The sequence below is a fragment of the Lutra lutra genome, chromosome 14, assembly GCF_902655055.1.
Source record: "Lutra lutra chromosome 14, mLutLut1.2, whole genome shotgun sequence".
Taxonomy (NCBI): domain Eukaryota; kingdom Metazoa; phylum Chordata; class Mammalia; order Carnivora; family Mustelidae; genus Lutra; species Lutra lutra.
The window spans coordinates 81,056,937-81,077,638 of NC_062291.1; the positions used below are offsets into that span (position 1 = coordinate 81,056,937).

Genomic DNA, 20,702 nt, shown 5'->3' on the forward strand with positions numbered 1-20,702 from the left:
CAAGTAGGCAGAGAGGCAGGCAGAGAGAGAGACAGGGAAGCAGGCTCACTGCCAAGCAGAGAGCCCGATGTGGGGCTCGATCCCAGGACCCTGGGATCATGACCTGAGCCGAAGGCAGAGGCTTTAACCCACTGAGCCACCCAGGTGCCCGTTTTGTATTTTTTTAATGATCACATTTTAAATGGTTATTTAAGTAATGACATAATATCCTCAATTTTGCTTCTTGGCCAATAAACCATGTATTTATGATCTGATCCTTTAAAAATATCTGCCAAGTCCTCTAACTGAGGCACAAAAAAAAAAAAAAAAAAAAAAAAGGAACCACACAGATGGCAAATAAAAGGCATCGCTAATTCTCACTGAGGGCTTGCTGTGGGCTGTGTGCTGCACCCTTCAGACAATCCTGAGTCTTCAAAATAGCCCTGTAAAGGCATCTGTCCCCACTCTTGTGGAGGAGGAAAGGGAGTCCCAGAGAACGGAGGAACTCGTCCGGGGTCGCACGGGCAGTGAGAGTAGAGCCTGACCCAAAGCCGTCCTCTCCGCCATCCGCTTAGACACTGCTCCAGGTCCCTTTGGAGAAAACACGTGAACCATGGGCTTCAGCACGGGACGCGGTGTGAGAAACTAGCCCGTCTGGCTGCGGGGGCAGGAGGCAGAGGCCAGAAGTGAGAAGCGAATAGAAACAAGCAAGTTCTCCCAGGTCCTCGGCTCACGGCGGGCCCCTGGGCACGGCCCCGCACTCCTGCAGACGCGGCCCGGAGCCAAGGGGCCCTGACCTTTTAGCGAGGGCATGGAAGAGTCACACGGCAAAGGGCTGGACCCAAGGAGAGGGGAAGAGCTAGAGCAATAAGTCAGCCAGCTGCACCAGTGACTTTGGGACAACATCCAAGATGCATTTCGGAACCTGCCCGAGCGGACGGTGCTCTTCAGCCCGTTACGCGTTCTCGCCCTCAAAGCGAAAGTTCCTAAGGGGAGAGTCTGCATCTGATGCAAACTCACGATGTTATCTGCTCACATAACCAGTGTGTGTGTTGAGGGGGGTGTGTGTTAATATCTGTGCCACCCACCACCTTGAAAATGAAGCGGGTCACATCTCCATCTGCCACCTTGGGCACAATATAGGGCATGTCCGTTCCACTGGCCACCCAACCCCTTCATGCTGCCACCTCTCCAGCAAGCCCCCCAAGGGAGACCAGAGCAGAGACACAGAGGAGGCTGAGCACAGGGTCCTGAGAGCGCCCGGCTATGGATCTGAGGCCCCGTTCCACCCAGCACCACGCCCCAGGCGCCCCTGCCTCACCCCAGCCAGCGTCCCTAACTGCTGTGCTGTCTGCCTCCCCAGCCACAGTCCTCTCTGTCCCTTCCGTATTACATTTCACAGCCCCCCATGGCATCTCTGCCCTCCTGCGTCATCCCGATTTTTCAAGCTTATTTTAACAAAAGAGCAATGTAAACAAATTTCGTAGACCAGAGTCACTCATCGAGCACTCAGTGAATCAGAGCCACAGTGGCTGTCCCGGAGACCAGGGACCTCAGCCCCTTCAGAAAGAGCTCTGAGGCCAAGGCCTGGGGAGCAATTCCGCGTGGGGTAGCATGTGTGTGTTCGTGTGTGTGTCAATAAATGGGCCTTGAAAACTCTCTTTGAAAATGCTTCCCCAAATATTAATAACTTCCAATTCTGCCAATAACTAAAATAATTCAAACCAACCCTTGTGATGAAGCTAAAAAAAAAAAAAAAGAAGACCTAGGCAGAATATTTTTTCAATGTTTAAAGCATATAAATATTAACAAGACAATAAGGGATTCTGAGGCCCAAGTAGGATGGGAGTGAGAGCCCAGAGAACAGAGGCTGGGAGCTGCCCTGCCCTGGGGCATCTGGGGTCCTAGAGGAACAGCTCGTCTTCCAGTCAGCCTGCTGGGACAAGGGGACGGAAGTCATGCCCAAGGCCCACCGGAGGTGGGAGTTTTATTACCACCCATCTGTTGAGACCCCAAAGGTCACCAGGGTTCACCAGGTGAATAAGCAGAAACACAGCTCCACATCACATGTGTCTTCAACATCCCCACCCACCCTGCCCCGATGCCCACGGGTGCCCTGCAGGCCTGAGACTTTAAGACAGAATATAATGCTCGGTTGTTAAGTGACTGCAGAATGTGACTGTTGCTGAATTTCCATGTTTATTTTAGGACGCACTCCTAATCATACCTTTGATGGCTCTGACGGTGAGCTTTGGTTAGAAACACATACCCCAACCACTGCCTAAGGGAACAGAGCATTCCCTTTAGGACAGTCGAGGCTGTGACATAGTGCATGGGCTCACACGGCAGCTGACCTCGGACCCTGCCTCCAGAAATGCAAATTTGTGAGATGCTGTGTTTATTTAAGCCGCTGTCCTCCTGAGCAGAAAGCCTAGAAAATCTTGGGTTCAAATCCCCATTGCCACTTAGAGGCTGCATAACCACAGGCAAAGGGCACAAACTACCAAGTCTCGTCCTCCTTATCCATAAAAGATGCACAATGTTGATGACACCAGGAATGTCCACCGATATTCAGAGAGAGGCATGGGTCGATACCAAAGGTGAGACCCCTTGCCGGACCTGAAGCTACGGAGAGCAGAAGCATTTTACAAACACTATCAGCGTTTGCAGACATGTGATCCTGGATACCAGAGCGTCACAGACAATAATCATAATGCTAGTAGTCAGTCTAGTAAGCGCTATTGCAAATGGGCCAGAGTTGGCCCAGGAGTCTAGGAGTAATGACTTCGACCATCCTAAAGTAAATAATTAAAAGACTAATATTTTTACAAGGGAGTAAGACCCCAAGACCAGCATCATGGGGCTTGTAAATGGAAAACTTACTCTGACTCCAGAGGCCCCGGGGTCTGGTTGGAAGATAAGAAATGTACATGCAATATACATGGGCAGCTCTGAGGCCCCACAAGAAAGGAAATGAGATTGTTTTGGGGTTGGAGTGGGGGAAGTGGAAGGGTCCAGGAAGGCAACCCAGGGCTCTGGGAGATTCAGAAATGACTTCATTTGAGCCAATGGGGAAAAGATGTGGATGACTGTGGCTGCAGAGGACAGGGAGGCTGGGAAAATCTGCACCCCGAAATGGTAATGGCAAAAGGAGAGGCCAGAGAGGCCGCCAGACACCCCAGGCAGCCCCAGGGGGCATCTGCGGCTGCCAGGTGCTCCAGGGGCCACCGCCCTCCCTGGGCCGGTGATGGAACCAGCAGGAGCTTCTCCACAGAGCCTCACTCACTCTCTCTGACATCGTCACGGGCCACGGGAACGCTGTGATCATCACTGGCAACCTTCTCAGAGCTCTTGGTTCTCACGCCTTTTCTGTTGCTATTTTTACCTAAAAAGGAGAGAGAGAAATGCCTTTACTTCCACATACGTCCCATGGGGAGAGCTCAACCATCTTCTGCAAAGCAGCATCTGCCCCCTCTGCATCCCCTGTCCCCAGGGATGGCACTCTGGACTCTGAGGTGCTTGCTGGAGATTATAGGAGCGTGTTATTGTGAACACCCGGGGAAATGAACTCTCCTTCAGATGGGGAGACAAACCTAAAAGACTCTTAACCATAGGACACAAACTGAGGGTCAAGGAAAGGGAGGTGTGTGGGGGCTGGGGTAGCTGGGTGATGGGTACTAAGGAGGGCACGTGACGTAATGAGCATTGGGTGTTATATGCGATTGATTACTGAATTACTGAACTGTACCTCTGAAACCCATAATACATGATATGTTAATTAACTGAAATTAAATAAAAGTAAATTAAATTGAAAGAAAGAAAGAAATACTCTTAATAAAGACAATGTACACTTGTCAGTCAACACTATTCTAAGAATGCAAAAATACCGTGGTAGTACTTTCACCCACTCTGGGGCCCAGAGAGCGACAGCACACCTAACTGATAAAACAGAGCGGGAACTCTGGACTCCTGACCCCAGAGTTAGCATTTCCCACCATGCTGGGCTCCTCCTTCCAATTCTCTCCAAGGGCCCTGGCTGGGTACCTGGGGGTGGGAGTGGGGGGTGGCGCTCCTAACCAACTGGAGAGATCCTTACCAGGGCCTAGGAAGGCTACCTGCTCATGCTTCTGGCCCCTTCAGCTTCTTCTCACACTGAGCTCCCTCTCTCTACTCCTGAAACACCAGCCTCTTTGCCGCCTTCAGGTCATGTGCTATTCCCTCCTCCTGGAGCACCCTTCCATTCATCTCTGTCTCATTAACTCCCACTAATCTTGCAAATCTCAGCTCTGGCATCTCCTCTTTTGGCTCTCCTGAACTCCCCACCTAAATCAATGCCTCCTTTGGTGGGCTCTGATAACACCCATCTTAGGTCAAGTTGCCTCTAAGCAGAGCTTGATGCAGGGGTTCAGATGCACATGATATACTGGGGGAGGGCTCTAAAGGGAAAGCGGAGGGAGAAGCAGGATAGGGCAGAGGAAGGAGCTAAGTAAGGCTGTCCTACCTCTTAGCCAGAGGCTGGCTCAGTCTGATCCCATGGGGAGCTCTGCAGCGGGAACTACACACATCATTGTCCCCACCTTGGGAAAAGAAGCCACCTTTTATACTGCTGGTTAGCCTCTGGCTACAGATGGACCAACTGGGGTGTGAGAACCAGGCTTCCAGGAGCAATGTTCCAGAGAAGGCATCAGCTATGAGCCACTGCAGTCAAGAACCCCACAGCTGGAAGATGGGTGTACCTGCAGGAAGAAGGCCTGGGCAGGGCACGAGCAGCCCCTACTGTCAGTCCACACACTTGTGCTGTGTAGCACCAAGAGCATGTAACACGTAACATATGCTGGTCTATTAGCGAGGGCAGGGACTGTGTCTAGTTTTGCTTCCTGCTCTGTCTCTGGAGTCTGGTGCAGAATAAGCCAAGATGAATGAGTGAATGGACATACTAATGAGTCACTGAATGACAAACAGACAAAAATTAGAGAAGGGACAAGGGAAGGATACTTAGTTTGGACTTTAAAAAGCAAGTTGAAATACAAAAAACATTTAGTGGACTGAGTGCCAATTAATGAATCATTTCAGACTGTTCTACGGTCTTCCTTCCCCGCCCCCAAAAAAGATACTTATCAAGAAAACCTTTACTCTTCAAACAATCCAAAGGCCACATTGGGTCCAGCCAAGAGTACTGCTCTCTCCATCATCTTCTGGGGCAATGCCTGCTGGGAGTATCATTCATTTTTCATGTACGTGTTCCCCTCAGGTCCAGAAAGTCAAAACACCAAAATGCTCAGAAAGGCCAGAGGAAGACCCAGAGGACCCAGGAGCATCTGACATCAGCCTGATGTCACCTCAGCACCTGTCCCGTTTCTGTGGGTCAGAACGTCATGGCCGGTGACCTCCAAAGATGGCCCCTTCTGAAGGGGCCTGACTCGGGTCTGTAAAGATCTGGATTGCTCAGAAAAACTGGTACCATCACTTTTAAGAATGTGGAGCCTGATTTGGCGGAAAGATAAGATGTTAAAGGGGGAATGAAGTTTTACAAAATATGTGAGGAAAAAGCCAAAGTTCTGGAAAAGAATGTTCCATCCCAACCTTCCGCAGAAGTCAGCCATTGGCTGCAAGCCTTCTGTTTCCCAGGGAAACCTCTCTGGAGCCTCCATCCCAACACAGGAGGCAAGGGTCAAAGACCACGGACCATGGCCTGGTAACACCCTCAGCCTCAGTGCACCCCGCCCCCCGCCACCGTGTGCCAGATCCACGCCCTTGACACACGTCCCCATGCGGCTCTGGGCAGCCACCAAAGGCCCAGATGCAAGGCAGATGTCAAAGCTCTGAGAGTCTGACTCCCCAGGGGTCTGAGATGTGGGGAACAGAAGCCGGGAGGGGGTGGCAAAGGGGCAGAGACCACAGGTAGAGACCCTGCCACCTCCTCTAGGGGGCGCACTTCCAGCTCCTGGAGGGCCGTCAGATCCAGTCCCAGCCCACGGCCGCTGGACTCTGCCACTGCACGGACCACTGCACTGACCTCGGATGACCCACGTCACCTCTCCTCTCGAGCAGCCACATTCCCTCATCAACAAGACAAGTACCTGCTTCCGTGGGCGCTTTGTGGGGGAAACAAACAATATGCATCCAGCGCTCGGGGCTGTGTAGAGCGTGCAGCAACCACCAAACAGAAGCCACTGTCTGTCCTTCTGTCAGGGGTTCGCCATCGAGTCCCCGCGCATCACAGAGCGCCAACCCAGCGGCTGCAGAAACACGGCTCCCACGTGGAGCCTGATTCCCAGCCTGCAAGGCGGCCTCCTCACCAGGATTACAACATTGGACCTCGGCAACTTGCCACTGAGGGCAGGAAAGGTGCAATGAACGCGCCTTTACAGATGGGGACAGAGTGGAAGCGGACTTCAGGGCGAGGCCCTCCCCAGACCCGTCCTCTCTCACCGCAAGAAAGGCCGCAGACGGTCGGCAGAGATGAGAGAAGACCGTCCAGTGGAAGAAGCCTGCCGAGAAGGAGATCAACAACTCCATCTGGGCTGCGTGACAAAACTGAATTCCTTAAAAGTAGCCAGCAAAGTGCCGATGCGGGCCACATGTTCTATTCTGGTCTATGGTGGTAAACATCATGCTTCTGGGTTGATAGGAAACTATTTTTCCCCCTCTCTATACAAGGAGCTTATAGTAGCAACCCCTCCACTCCCCGCAGGAACCGAAAAAATTCTTTGCTGCATATTTGCATTTTCCCTAGGAAATTCCAGCCCCATGGCATCTGCACTCTCTCTTGTGCAGGAGTCCGTCCAGGGCCCAAGGCTCCTCTCCTGCCTCTTGCTAAGGAACCTGCAGGAGAAGGACGGCCTCACCTGAACACAGGGCAGGTTCTCGGGGGCTGCCCAGAAATGCAGTCTCTCAGGCCAGACAGCAATCAGGGCTTTCTAAAGCCCCACGACACAGGCACGTCAGCAGAGAACCCTTTCGAGAGATGGCCAGTGGGACGGCGCGGGTGGACGGGAAAGCCTCAGCAGCAGGGGTTAGAAACGCGTGCTCTGTGTGGCCGTGCGCAGGCCAAGGGCCATGACGCCAGAAGGGAACAGGCTGTGTCTCATCTGCTTCTGAGAAAGTCAAGGGATTGGCGGAAACAGGAATCAAGGGAGCGGGTAGATCCTGAAAGGCAGGTTGAATGGTTGAATGAGATGTTTGCCTCTGTTCATCAGTAACCTTGAAGGTCTGGGGTGGAGATGGGGGCACGAGTGCTGTACTGTAAGTACTTTTTTACTAGGGCCAGACCAAAATCAACCAGTCAACCAATCAGTCTAAAGCTTTCCCCTCCCTGCTTAGCTGTGTCTTCCCTGGGAAACTAGGGGGCCATCCTCTGCTCCTCTGGGCCAGCCTTTTGTGCAACTTGGGTCGCCCTCAAGGGCCCAGGGAGGGCCCGCCACTCCCAACCTCTAGTGCACCAGCAGACACCTTCCTGACTTGCAACCAAATGAGAAGCCCTTTGCTTTTCTAGAACCAGCACAGGAAGAGCAGCAAGTGCGGACATGCAGGGGTCTGGGCAGGGCGCCGTGGGCATTGGCCTGTCTCAGTCTGGCTTGCATCTGGAAAGAGCCCAAGATGCAGCCTTGGTTGCCGGTGTGTATCTGGGAAGGGATTTCATGAAGTTCAAGTGAAGAAATGGAAGGAGAAAGACCCGGAGAAGGAAACTCCAGTAACGCAAGCCACGTGCAGAGCAGGACCCACGAGGACTTGGCCCAGCTGGGGTCTCTGGGGAAGACAGTGGAAGGTGCTCCCAAACCGTGTCTCTGAGCACAGGAGACTGGAAGTTGACCCGTCACATCTCTGGGAGCATGGCTTTTTCATCCCTCCCATGTCACGGTGAGGAAGCCGAGGCCTGGAGAAGTCACCCATGCCCATGAGTGGCAGCGCCAATTCTAGTCTCCGCTCTCTCTGAATCCTGAGCAAACTGCCAAATAACCACACGTGGTTTGCATGACCAAGCATTCCATAAAAATCTGGGATGCTGCAGTCTTAAATTAACACTGTTGGTGTTTTGTGCCCCTCCGACCGTTCTATGATGCCTGGACGCGTAGCCAACCAGATGCCAGCCGGTTATGGACACTAGCCCTTCCCCCGGGCCATCCAAAGATACCCTAATTTCATGCGTTCCATGATCCCAGAGTGGCAGCTATGGTAGGGGACCTCGAAAGGCCACAGCAGGCTGAGCAATGGCTGGAGATGCCAAGCCTAAGTGCTCAGGCTCCCTGGCCCCACTGGGGATACCCAAAGGAGAGCCTCATCTCCACAGTCCCGACTCTGGGGCCCCAGCTGCCCTTGTCCTGGCACTGAGGGCCCCCTCTGCCATGAGATCTGGCAGCCATGGACACCTGAGGCCACTGGAGAACACGATGGCTGGTTTTAAGAACCAGGGCATCCAGCCCAGCTTTCCCTAACAAGGGAGTGTCTTCAGGCCCACGCACAGATGCTGGCTTCTAGAACTACGGGCACAGACCAGGGACTGCCATCATGAATAGTTGACTTTGGAAAACGTCTTGGAAAGAGAGGCAGTGTCTTAGAAAGCTGCTTGCCGATGCACATCAAGCAACCTTTTTTTTTTTTAAGATTTTATTTATTTATTTGAAAGAGAAAGAGACAGTGTGAGCACGAGCCGGGAGAGAAGCAGAAGGAGAAGCAGACTCCCCGCTGAGCAGGGAGCCGGATGCCAGGGCTCCATCCCAGGACCCCAGGATCATGACCTGAGCCAAAAAGCAGATGCTTCACCTACTAAGCCCCGCAGGTACCCCTCAAACAACCTTTTTTAATTAAATGTCCTTTCCCCCAGGACTCTGTAGGGAGTTTATCTGGACAAACACTTTGGATTTAACTCTTCAAGCGAGCATATAATATCCCGATGTAAAGAGTTCTTGCTGTTTGTCCACATGTGCTGATGGCGCCGGGACCGCTTGTAAAATACACAGCGAAGTCCTGACAAGCACATTCCCCGGATCTTCACGCTCCAGCTGGGCCCGAGAGAAGACGCTTCCCTCTGAAGGCCACGCGCAACAAGACACTCTGAAGAGTGACCGGCCAAAGCTGGAAAGTGAGGCCCCTTCCCGCAACTGGCCGGCTGCTCACAACAGAAAGGGCTTTGTTCACAACCACACACGCTCCAGTAACAAGTCTTGGGTTATTCCACCCAGCGGCGGGGGCACAACACGGTACAAAACGCAAACTCGCTGCTTCTGGGCACAGACATCCAAACACACACGGCTCGCCGCCCACTCTGCAAATCCCACGGGCTCAGGACCGTGGACCAGGCTGGCGGGTGTGACGTGGGCGTGCCCATCCCCAAAACAGGGGCGCGTTCTTGCCCGTCCTGGAAGAAAGCAACAAACAAACAAGCAGGAAACCGAAAGTAACCCAAGACCCAAAAGGAATAGGAGGAAGAAAAAAGTCTTCAGATCACCTACTCAGAGTGTCGGTCACGGGACTGTTTGTTTCTTACGACCCCTTGGGGGGAAAAGACAAATGATTTATATTAATTATGGTTCACCTCTCTGTTCCATTTTATTTTCTACCAAGAACCTGGCCACAAACCGAGCTCGTCAATTTGGGGATGACATACAAAGGTAAGTACACCCCACATCCACCCGCATGCCAAAAATGCACTCCCCATCCTGTTCCCCACACTGGGCTAATGGAAAGCGGGGACCTGGCTCCCAAAGCATTCCAACTGCAAAGACCTAGAAACTACTGAATTTGGCCGGCAATCGCCAAATAAAGGGAATTAGAAAAAAGGAGGTAGTCCGGTCTCTACCAAGGAAGAACACTCTGGCAATCAGTACTGCTCATCCAATGAACGTGGTAGGAAGAGCCCATCGGTGGAAATGTGTGAGCAGAGACTGCGCAGTCCAGTGTTGGAACCCTGCAGTGAACAAGAACTTGCGTGCAATGACCACGTGTTTTCCTCCAAGTTCTGAAATGCTGGGATTAACGGATGTTCACAGTGAGGACCCCAGAAATTGTCCAAGAGTGTGTCCCACTCAAACTCAAAACAAGAGATCCTCAGAGGCGCCTGGTGGCTCAGTCGGTTAAGCATCTGTCTTCGGCTCAGGTCATGTTCCCAGGGTCCTGGGATGGAGCCCCACATCGGGCTCTCTGCCCAGCGGGGAGCCTGCTTCTCCCTCTCCCTCTGCCCCCAACACGTGCTTGTTCTCTCTCTAGTGCTCTCTCCCTCTCTCTCTAATTTAAATAAATAAATAAGAGGTCGTCAGGTCTGTATCCCGATGCTAAGAGTGGTTCCAGGAACCTGTACATGTGACAAAACCACAGAGAACACACACACACGTGCACATAAAAACTGCTGAAATGTTTAGTATGTAATCTGGTTCATAGTGTTGTACCAATGTCAACTTCCTGTCTTGCGACTGCACAGAGCAGCAATCCTCAGCCCACTAGGGACACCTGCCAACATCTAGAGACATTTTCAATTGTCCCGACTAAGAGAAGGCCGCTACGGGAGCCAGGGGGTTGAGACCAGGGAAGCTGCCAAACATCCCACAGTGCACAGGACAGCCCCTCCTTGCCACCCCCCAGAGCATGCACAATTGGCACAAAATGCCCATACTGCCAAGGTACAGAAATCCTGTCCTACGTTTCCAGAAAGTATCATCACTGGGGTACACAGGACCTCACTGTGGTTTATAATTATTTCAAAATGAAAGCATTAGCAACTTCTTTAAAGATCCCACTCTGTTGGGGCACCTGGGTGGCTCAGTGGGTTAAGCCGCTGCCTTCGGCTCAGGTCATGATCTCAGGGTCCTGGGATCGAGTCCTGCATCGGGCTCTCTGCTCAGCAGGGAGCCTGCTTCCCTCTCTCTCTCTCTCTGCCTGCCTCTCTGTCTACTTGTGATCTCTGTCTGTCAAATAAATAAATAAAATCTTTAAAAAAAAAAAAAAAAAAAAAAGATCCCACTCTGTTGAGCATATCAGAGCTCTACTTCTCCAGGAATCTGTCGGCCCTTCATGGAAAAATGCAATGGTCTCAACTAACCCAAAGACCCAGCTGCCCAAGCCACCTCCAGGAGAATGTCAACATGGGCCATCCGCTGCACATTTTTAATGTGTTGGCATTAAAGAAGAGCCACAGGTCAGGGCCAAATTCACACCAAGATCAAGTCCCCAGTGTCCCAGTTTCCTTAAGGAGACCTTCCTCTGGGATTAAGACAACACTCCTTCCAGAACCTGCCTTGATGCAAGACAAGAGCTATTCAAAAAAGATGTTACCGCCTATGGCGACAAAGCACGTGACTGATTTTAAAGTAGTTATAGACACATTTACCTTCTTATCCATCTTTAAATCCAAGCCCTCACTCCCAGGTTAGTCCTACAGAGTCTGATGCACGGGCACACGCACACCCACCCCGCAAAGCCAGGTCCGGAAGCCCACGCTACACACCCCAGGCTGCTGTACAAGGTTCCTTCCTCCATCTATGTCTCCCCACGACCTGATGGCACCTGGAAGACAGTCTGATGCCAAGATGGATCTTCTCAGCATGGTGTCCCTGAACACAACCACCACCAAGTCCCCTGATCGAGTCATTGTTAAACCAGTCTCCTCCACTTAAGAGTCTAGGGTAGAAGGTTCCATTGGCCAAACACCCCAAAACATGGGGGGTGGAAAGGACAGGATTTTTGAGTGGGGATAAATGTCCCACTTCGCTTGTCTTTGTTGGTGGGCTCTTAAAAACCCATGCAAGTCATTAAAAAGAGTGGTGGGCCTGGGGCGGCCGCTCTCCCAGGAAGCCTCAAAGCTGAGTGTTAGGAATTTCCAAGGACCTTTTCCCGTTTGGGGATTAGCAATGCGGCCCTCAGCACAACAGTGATCCCTTTTCCAAAGCCCCCCAGCTTCTGTGCGGTCCACAGGGGCAGGATGATCCGTGCGCCCGACCCCCAGGACCTCACCCAGCACCTGGCATTGAACAGGTTCCTGGAAACCACCTGCCGAACGAATGAAGGGCTCAGAGATGGACAAGCTGACACACTAGAAGCTTTTGTGGAAAAGCTTCTAAAGCAAGTGACCAAGTAAAGGGAGGTGACAGGCGCAGGCGTCCTTTGCCGACGAAGACACCAAGTCCCAGGAAGCTGAGTGCTGAGCCCCCAGACCCAGGTATGACATGTGATCTTCAGACTCAGCCTGGGGCTCCTTCCACACTGCCCCTGCCCTCCCCCCCGGCAAGTACCAGAACCCCGCATACGTGTCCCCACCCACCCCGACCAGCACCGCGCTAATCACACAGCAGACACCAAAAACCAAAAACACACGCAAATCTGATTCAAACTACCAAGCAAGAAAGGCCTTGAGTTAAAAATAGGCACAGAAGGGCTTTCCAATCTCCCAAGCCAGCAAGGGACACTAAGTTCAACTGTCAGTGCCTACCGTCCCTCATCTGTAAAATAAAAACACCCAGCCCTCTGCGCCACTGAAGGAATCAGCCCAGACAATTGTACATAAAGCTCCTAACAGAGTCCCAACAGATGTTCCACAAACGTGACTGTCTCTTCCCTCCTGCTATTCAACCACTGTGGTTTTACACATCTTGATTCCCATAATTCCCCCAGAAGATTCTGGAAATTCTGGATGGTTCTGTTCGGGGTTACACAACTCATAGCAGTGCCTGCCTATTGGCAGGGTCGCTCACACACTGGGGCATGGCAGGACACCTCCCCCCACACACACACATGTGCAGAGGGGCTGCTGAGATGGGTCCACACGTTCAAGAGATCTGTGTCCCCACCTCCTCCCCTCTCCTGCTGCCTCCTGCTGACTTTCTGAAGAGTTTAACCAAACAAAAGCAATTCCTCCCATGCCAGGAGCCATGTAACGGTGCCACCAGCACTGCATCTCCTTTCAAGGAAGGCCATTACAAGGCCAGAGAATTTGGCTACAATCCTGCTCATTCCCCAACCCTGAAATACTAGGACCAGGGCCTCCTGCGATTTGAGCAAAGAACATCTGAAACAATTAAGAGAAAAAGTGCCCCCTTCACAAGGAGTGAAACGGAATGGAAGTCATTTGCCAAGACAGGGCTGGCAGAGACGCGCGGTTGGGAGAAGGGTGTGCGGATGGATGGAAGGCGGGCGCCGCAGGCTGCCAGGCGCCCCTGGGCTTTCCCTCCATCTGGCACAGGAGCCTCCCCAGCAGAGGCTCTGCCATCCTGCCCCAACTGGGCAGAGACTCCCGGGACCCACAGAACACGGGAGGGAGGGAGCTGAGAGGTGCTGGCTGGGTAAAGGCCCACTGCTGGGCTTTCCCCCAGAAGGTGGTTGTGCCAAAGCCAGCCGGCCCTTCACTTGGCCACCCTGTAAATTCACTCCCAAGAAAACGCCCTGTAGTAAGACCTGAGGGGGCGTCCGGCGGAAAGAGCCTCTGGCCAGCCCACTTCAGACCTGGGCCACCAGCTCCGCGAGCAGCTTCCCTACCGCACAGCTTCACCTCCACCTGCGAGGGGGATGCAGTCCGGGGTCGGTCCGGGAAGTTCCAAGCGGCCAGCGGGATGAGCGACTCAGTCCGGGGAGTGGGGGGAGGATCGCGATGGGTGGGTGCGCGGGCTCTGGCATCGCCGACACACACGGGCCTGGAAGCCAGCTGTCCCCACCGGCAAGCGGGCAGCCGCTGGGGGAGGCGGACAGTCACGGGCGCCCCCTCGGGCCGCCCCGCACACAAAGTTACTTACCTGGTGGAGGGGTCTCCGGGGCCAACTTGTCCCTCTTGAGAGCTTTCTTGAGCTTGGTCGCCTTCTTGGGCGGCCTGGGCTCGGGCGGGCGCGGCTCCCGCTCCCCGTCCCGGGTCCCCGCGGGCAGCCGCGGCGAGAAGGGCTCGGGCTTCGGCTCCCGGCGCGCGTAGTAGGGCTCCCGGCTCCAGGTCTCCTGCACGTAGTAGTCCGGGACCTGGAGGGCTGCGCCCTGGGCGCCCACCCCGGCCAGGACCACCGCCAGCAGCGCGAGGGCCAGTGCCAGCGCGGCGGCCCCCCGGCGGGCCATGCCCGCTCCGCCCCGCGCCCCGGGCAGGGTCACGGGCGCCGGGAGCGCCGGGTGGGCGGCGGGCGCGGGCGGCGGCGCGGGGCAGGGGCGCCCGGACGGCAGCTAGGCTCACGGGGCGCGGGAGGCGGCGGGCCGGCGGCGCGTGTGACCGGACGGCGGGGCTGGGCTGGGCCGGGCTGGGCTGGGCCGGGCCGGGGGCGGGCGCAGGGGGCCGGCCCCGCCCTTCCGTCTGCCCTCCCTCCCGGCGCTGACCCCGCCGAGGGCGGCCCTGGAGGCAGGTGTCTGAGGCCCCTTCATCCCATCAGAGGTCTCCAAGCCTCGTCCGGTCCCGCTGCCCAGCTAGGCGCCTGTTTCCGCAGAGTCTCAAAGGAATTTCTATCCAGGAGGAAACTCGAGCCGGTTCCCAGGTTGGAGAAGTGCGACCCACCAGGAGAAAGGAATTGCCCTTGTCCTAAAGCCAGTTAAGGGCGGAAGCCTAGCTTCCAGCTCTCCCGACCGCAGCTCCGACCCTGCCTCCGCACCTGGTTCCGCACCAGACACGGTTCTCCACTGACCATGCAAACCTCTCGCTCAACTTGACCGTGATCCCATTTCAGGAACAGTGAATAAGGAATTCCTGAGCCCCGGGATCCGGGATCCGCAGGGCTCCAAGGAGTAAAGTTTCCGTGAGGGCAGGGCCCTGGTGACCCTGGAGGGTCCCAGCCCCTGAGAGGGGGAGTCTGTTGTACAAGAGAGAGAAGCCACAGTTACCCTAGGGCTGCTGAACTCAGAGTCACTGAGGTCATTCGGTTACATCCAAAGCGCAGACTCCCGTGGGAGGGTTTTCTAGTTGAGTGGGCCGGGAGCTCAGCCACTTTTGAGAAAGCACCTTCTCTCCTGGACCACTTTGTTTCGGTCCTTCAGGCTGGGATTGGGGGAAACGAAGCCTGCATTGGTTTCCTCTTGCTGCTGTAATGAAGTCCCGCACACTTAGTGGTTTAAAACAACCACTATGTATTACCTTCACAGCAATGCAGGTTAGAAGTGTGAGCCATGTTACTGGGCTAAAATCAGCAGGCTGCGTTTCCCAGGGGAGCCTCCGGGGCAGATCCTGCTTCCAGGCTCCCACTGGGTGCTGGCCCAGTTCCCTTCCACCAGGTGGAAGCACCCAGGTCCTGAGAACTTGCCGGCGGTCAGCACCCCACTCTCAACTCCTCCTGCCTGTCTGTATTCCTTCTTACGCTTTCCATGAGGAGTTCTAGCCACTTCTTCCTGGTCCTTGTGTGTGGGCCTGACACCTCAGAGCCAGCGCTGGCATGCTGAGTGTCGTTCCCCACCCCGCCCCACAGCTTCAAAGCTCTCTGACCTCCCCTTCTGCCACATCTTGCCTCCTTCGGGTTGGAGGAAGGGCTCCAGTGATACGTCGTGCCCACCCAGATCATCCAGGATAATCCCGTTTAGGTAACTTCAGTCACATCTGTACAATCCATTTTGGATATAACCTAGCTAGCAATAGGCTGGGGAGGTCTTTGAGGGCCATTCTGCCTTCCCCAGGGACAGACTGGGGCTATCACCTTCCCAGTCCTTGGGGCCCTGACATCCCAGGATAGCACTGAGCTGAGTCGGGGCATCCGGGCCAGCCTCCCCATTTCCCTGGAGTCTCACATTTGAGCCCACACAGTGGGCTGGGCTTGGGCCAGGCCAGCTGCCGTCTTCTACCACCCGCCTCTCCATTTGCCACCTCGTCTTCTCTCATTGCCTTCACACAGGCCGCTTAACCAGGCCATCCTTTAGTGCAGATCTGGGGTTCCAGGCTGCGGACCAAAGAGAATGGCCAGAGTGAGAATAGGAGGCTACAGACTGAGGCAGGGCTCTGCCCTGTCTTCAAGGGCCAAGAAGCCTTGGACCTGACTATCAACAGCCTCCACACCTGCAGAAAATTCTGGAATCCAGAACCAGCAGAGATCTCCAAAGTGACAAGGCAGAATGGCCCTTTTCCCCTCTCTCCACTCTCCACGTAGGCCTGGTCTGGGCCCGGTTCATGACCCCCTGTGGATCCTTGCCCACCTTCGCCCATGATATATCCCCAGGGCTCACCCACGTGGGACTCTTTTATCTGAAGCCACGCCCTCCCAACAACAAAACAGGGCTTCAGTGGCAAAGCCGGAGGAGGTGAGGCCCTCAGAAGTTACAGCTAGCTCTATGAAGCATAACCAAGAGGATCATCTCGAACCCTCCAGAAGGGGCCTAGAGCCCCTCCAGACAGGGCGGCACCGCGCACCACCTCCATCGGAGACCCCAGAGCCGGCTAACCTTGCAGGGGCCCAGACCCCACCCCAATCTTCTGAGAGGTGGACTTGAACATGGGCGTGTCCAGGAAGCTCCTCCAATCATTCTGATACAGTTAAAACCTGAGACTGACCTTCTCTCTCCCATTTTACAGAGGAGGAAACTGAAGCCCAGACTCACCTGGGGACACATAGCAAACTACAGCCAAGACTAACCTTTATCCAATAATTGAAGTCTGGCAGTATGAATCTTGGTAACCCCAAACACATAAGTTCTGAAAACATTTTACTCTCCTGGCACCTCTTAGCCAAATAAAATAACACACACCTACTCTGCAGTGTCTGGGTAACGTTCAGAGAAAGCCCCTGCTCCAACGTGAGCCTCGACACATCCCTAAAATCAGGAAACAGATCCCGCTAATCACTGCTCTCCCTGGGATGGCTGGCTTGTTTGTTTTCCACAGATAGACACATAATTAAAGCAAGCAGAACAAAGAGAACAAGAATTGATTGCATCGACTGCCAATTCTCCCGACACATTAGCAGCCTCCTGCTGGGTTCCTGGAGCTGCTTTTATCTCCCTCCGATTCTCTCCTTCTGGGGCTGCTCACCTGGAAATGGGCTGGGCACAGGCAGCGTTCAGGAAGTTTAGAAAGACAGGATGGCCAAGCTTACTCCCACCCTTCATTCCCAAGCCTCGCCCTGCTTATCAACCTGGCCATCATCTGGCCCAGAGACTCTGTTCACCCTTCAGCATCCCCAGATCAGGACTTTGCCCCATTTATGCTTTACCTTCTACTGCATCCGACAGCTTAGGAACTCCTAGTGCTTCTCGCCGTCATGTTCTGGAACTCACCTCTTCCTCCGTCCCTCCAACTTTCCCATTGTTCAGAGCTGCCAGCCAGGTCGTTGGAACACACGCTCGGCAGACCCCCTTGCCTCTGGCCTCTCTGACTTGCTGTCTACCCCAAAGGAGAAGCTATGGAGAAGCTCCCTAAGACACTCACTTATGCTGCTGCTGTCCTACTGAGGACCAGAGAGCTTACCAATCCCACGCAATGCTGCCACAGAGGATTCAGGTTCACCTGCTCACCCACACTTGGCCGTCCTGGTTCACCCATGGCCCCAAACAATAAGGCATCCTCTTCATTTCCCCATACACAGTGTTTATTAGCTCTTTATAAAACAGCAATTATTCTAACCTGCTAATTTTACATCCTCCACAGAAACAAGAAAGTATAAGAAAGACAGAAACTTCTCAATAAATTCTTGTTGCATGCCTAATCTTGGCTAAGCGTTTTTTGTAGCATTGTCGAAAAATGCTTCTTTTTGAAGTGAGATCTTTTTGTTCTCAACCTAATAATTTGCTTACTTAGCTTAAGTCTGGGATCCTAACAAAAGGCTGTTGGCATCTCCCGAGAGTGTAAGTGGAGCTTGGTTAAGTGCTAACTTTTACTGGACGTTTGCCATGCTATAAAACCAAACCCTCCAGCAGGGTCTAGCAGATGCAGACAACTTTTAGAAACCAAAATGGCAGCTCAGAATCCCTCCTGGATTTTCTGAGTTTTTAAAACGGTGTCCTTTAAAGTCAACCCATTGTTTGCTTCAGCTGAGAATCTGTTATGGACATTTCTGCTAAGGAAGGTAAGCCCGTGTTTATTTACTCCTTCATTCTTTCCTGAGACTCAGGATCCCATTAAGCCAATCTCTGTTACACAACATAAATCTGTACTTGTCAAATAATCCTCAAACACCTTACAGAGCTAATAATTTTTCCAATATTTATGAGTCGCATAGCAAAGATTTATGTTAAGCTGCTTGACAAGGAACAATAGGGTGCACAGGTCCAGAGAACATTCTGTTGAAACAAATGTTGTCAAGACATCAATACTTTTATAGCATTTTTCATAACGGACTCTTCACACCTGCTCATTTCCCTAATTATCCCCGAGACTTTTACACTCAGAGAGAATGAAGATGGAATTGTGGGGTTTTTTTGTTTTTTCAAGATCAGTAATTTGAAAAATTAGCTGCTATATAAAGAAAAATACATGCTCAGGCACAGTTGTTGCTAAAAATATAGTCTTGAGATAGATGCTCACAGAGAGAGATACTAAGTTGTTATGGCAACTACGATTATAATTACGAAGCTGGAGGGTTTTTCCCCTTCATTACTGTGTTGAGATGTGGTGGTTTAAATGACAGCGCCCTTTGTAATGTCCTCAGTCTCATTACTACATAATTACCCATTTTGTATTTAATTTTCAACATGTTTGTTCTTACTCCTAATCTCTGTAGATTTGGCATCTGCTGATAAAGCCTTATTCTTAGTTCACGGGTTCCCCTGCCACCCAGATCCCTTCATTTTCATTTTGACCTGGAGAAACTGGCTCTGGCTTAAAAGATTCCATTTGTAAACATAAGACTCGGTAGTGAAACTGTTAAGAAACCCTGCTCACAGACACCTGGGGAGACACCGGACTCAGAACAGCCAGAGGCTGCTCACCAGCCCTGGAAAGTCAGCATTTCCTGGTCACCTACTGTGTGCAAGAGAACTTGAAGATATGACTGATCTAAGCTTTATGCTGGTTTTTGTCTGTTTGCATTCTATCCAATCCCCATCCCTCTCAGCCCTATGCATCCTGGAGCTTGACCTTGACGGGCTGAGTATCCCTGCCCTCTGGTTTCTAACTGGGCATGGTCAATGGGAGGTGTTGGCAGCAAAACATCAGTTTATTCAGGAGTAGCAGAGAATTGCAATGTGGAATAAGCTATGGCAAAAGCACAGTCAAGTCCAGAGAACAAAGGAGAGGAATGCTCTTTTATAGAGGAAAGGGGATGTTGGAAGAACTGTTAGAAATGAAAAGTCCATTGGAGTTTTGAAGTATGGTGGCCTTTCATTGGCTGATTTGTGGCCATCTCTCATTGGCTGGGCTGTTGCCAGGGAAGAAGGAAAAACTTTCTTTCTTCTGCTGGGTAACAAAGTAGTAACCACTTGGCAAAGTCTGTCTCTTCCTTTTGGATTTGCGGTTGAGGACAAGTCGGCCTCCTGCCGATCCCTGACTCCATTTTAGGGAGGGATCCCTTTATTAATATTCATAGCAGTAATGACTTCTGGCAGGCTTAAGCCTGATGTCTCTAGTCTCTGGTGCCTCAGTATTCTCCCCCATCCTGTAGCAGAGGGAAATGGAAATAGTTCAATCACTTGCTGATAGTCACCCGCTTAACACGTGATTGAATCAGGAATTGAAGCTCCAGCTGTCCATCTCCAAAACCTTGGCCTCCAGCATGCTCTTCACCATCTCAGGACAAAGGGAATTCTGATGGTCCAGGATGCACTCAGGCTAAGTGCAGAGCAACAGTGTAGCCCCAGTGGTGGTCATGAGGGGGTCTGGGGAAATTTCTAGCCATTCCTTCCAATGGGATGGCTTAAGATCTAAGCTCCTCAAATTCAGAAATTCTGGAGCTGCTCCTGTGGTCACTTAATGCATGAAGAGAAGGAACACAATCTTTTCATTTGCATGAAGAGAAACTCAATGCAAGAGGCCAAGAAACTAATCCTAGGAAGATGCTGCCCCATCCCGCAGCGAACTACCACCATGCTCATGGGACTGCCACACTTTGTCCCAAAATCAGAAGAAAGGGCTTGGAAGGCCCCGTCTCTCTCCCCCCTGTCAGGGTGCAGGGCTGTCTAAAACACCAATGCCAAATGCAGTTGGTCTACAGACTCATGGAGGCCCCAGGGACAGAAAAGTCAACACATACCTCTAGCCCATTCTCAGGCAACCAAACCCACAACCAGGAGTCTCACTGCCCTTTCTGCAGGAGAATATCCCCACATCTCCCCACATCCCTGAGCTTGATAACATAGAAACTGTAACTATAATAAGAAAGCAATGTGAACCTAAAAAATTAAAAAATTTAACAAATTCCTAGAAAAAATAAAAAATGCCAAAGTTGACACAAGAGAAAACCCAAACAAGACAGAACCCAAAGTTAAAATAGGAGTCAACTAGTTTTTATAAAGTAGTTCCAATGGGTTTACAAATGAATTTACCAAATTTTTTGGGGCGCCTGGGTGGCTCAGGGGGTTAAGCCACTGCCTTCGGCTCAGGTCATGATCCCAGGTCCTGGGTTCGAGCCCCACATCGGGCTCTCTCTGCTCAGCGGGGAGCCTGCTTCCTCCTCTCTCTCTGCCTGCCTCTCTGCCTACTTGTGATTTCTCTCTGTCAAATAAATAAATAAAATTAAAAAAAAAATTTACCAAATTTTTTAAAAAGCCCAAATTCTCATCTTACAAAAGCTTTATTCTGGGAAACATAAAAGGGAAAGCTTAGATCGTTTTATGTGGCTAATGTAATCTTGATTCTAAAACCAGAGAATGGTAACATAAGACTATAATGGGATCATTTCATGATGAACAGAGATGTA

General features: G+C 52.3%; 1 protein-coding gene across 2 annotated transcripts in view; it reads right to left on the reverse strand.

Moving 5' to 3' along the window:
- Positions 1–14,078, reverse strand: part of CPXM2 (carboxypeptidase X, M14 family member 2) — a 127,458-nt gene extending 113,380 nt beyond the window's left edge. Inside the window, exons 1-2 of one of the 2 annotated variants that reach the window (XM_047703218.1) lie at positions 13,698–14,075; positions 3,266–3,364 (exon numbers count right to left, since the gene is read on the reverse strand). In XM_047703218.1, the coding sequence (XP_047559174.1) occupies positions 3,266–3,364; positions 13,698–14,004 (406 nt within the window). In that variant the 5' untranslated portion in view covers positions 14,005–14,075. Of the gene's footprint in view, positions 1–3,265; positions 3,365–13,697 lie in introns of both variants that reach the window. The other variant, XM_047703219.1, reaches the window with a different exon arrangement.
- Between the last annotated feature and the right edge of the window lie 6,624 nt (positions 14,079–20,702).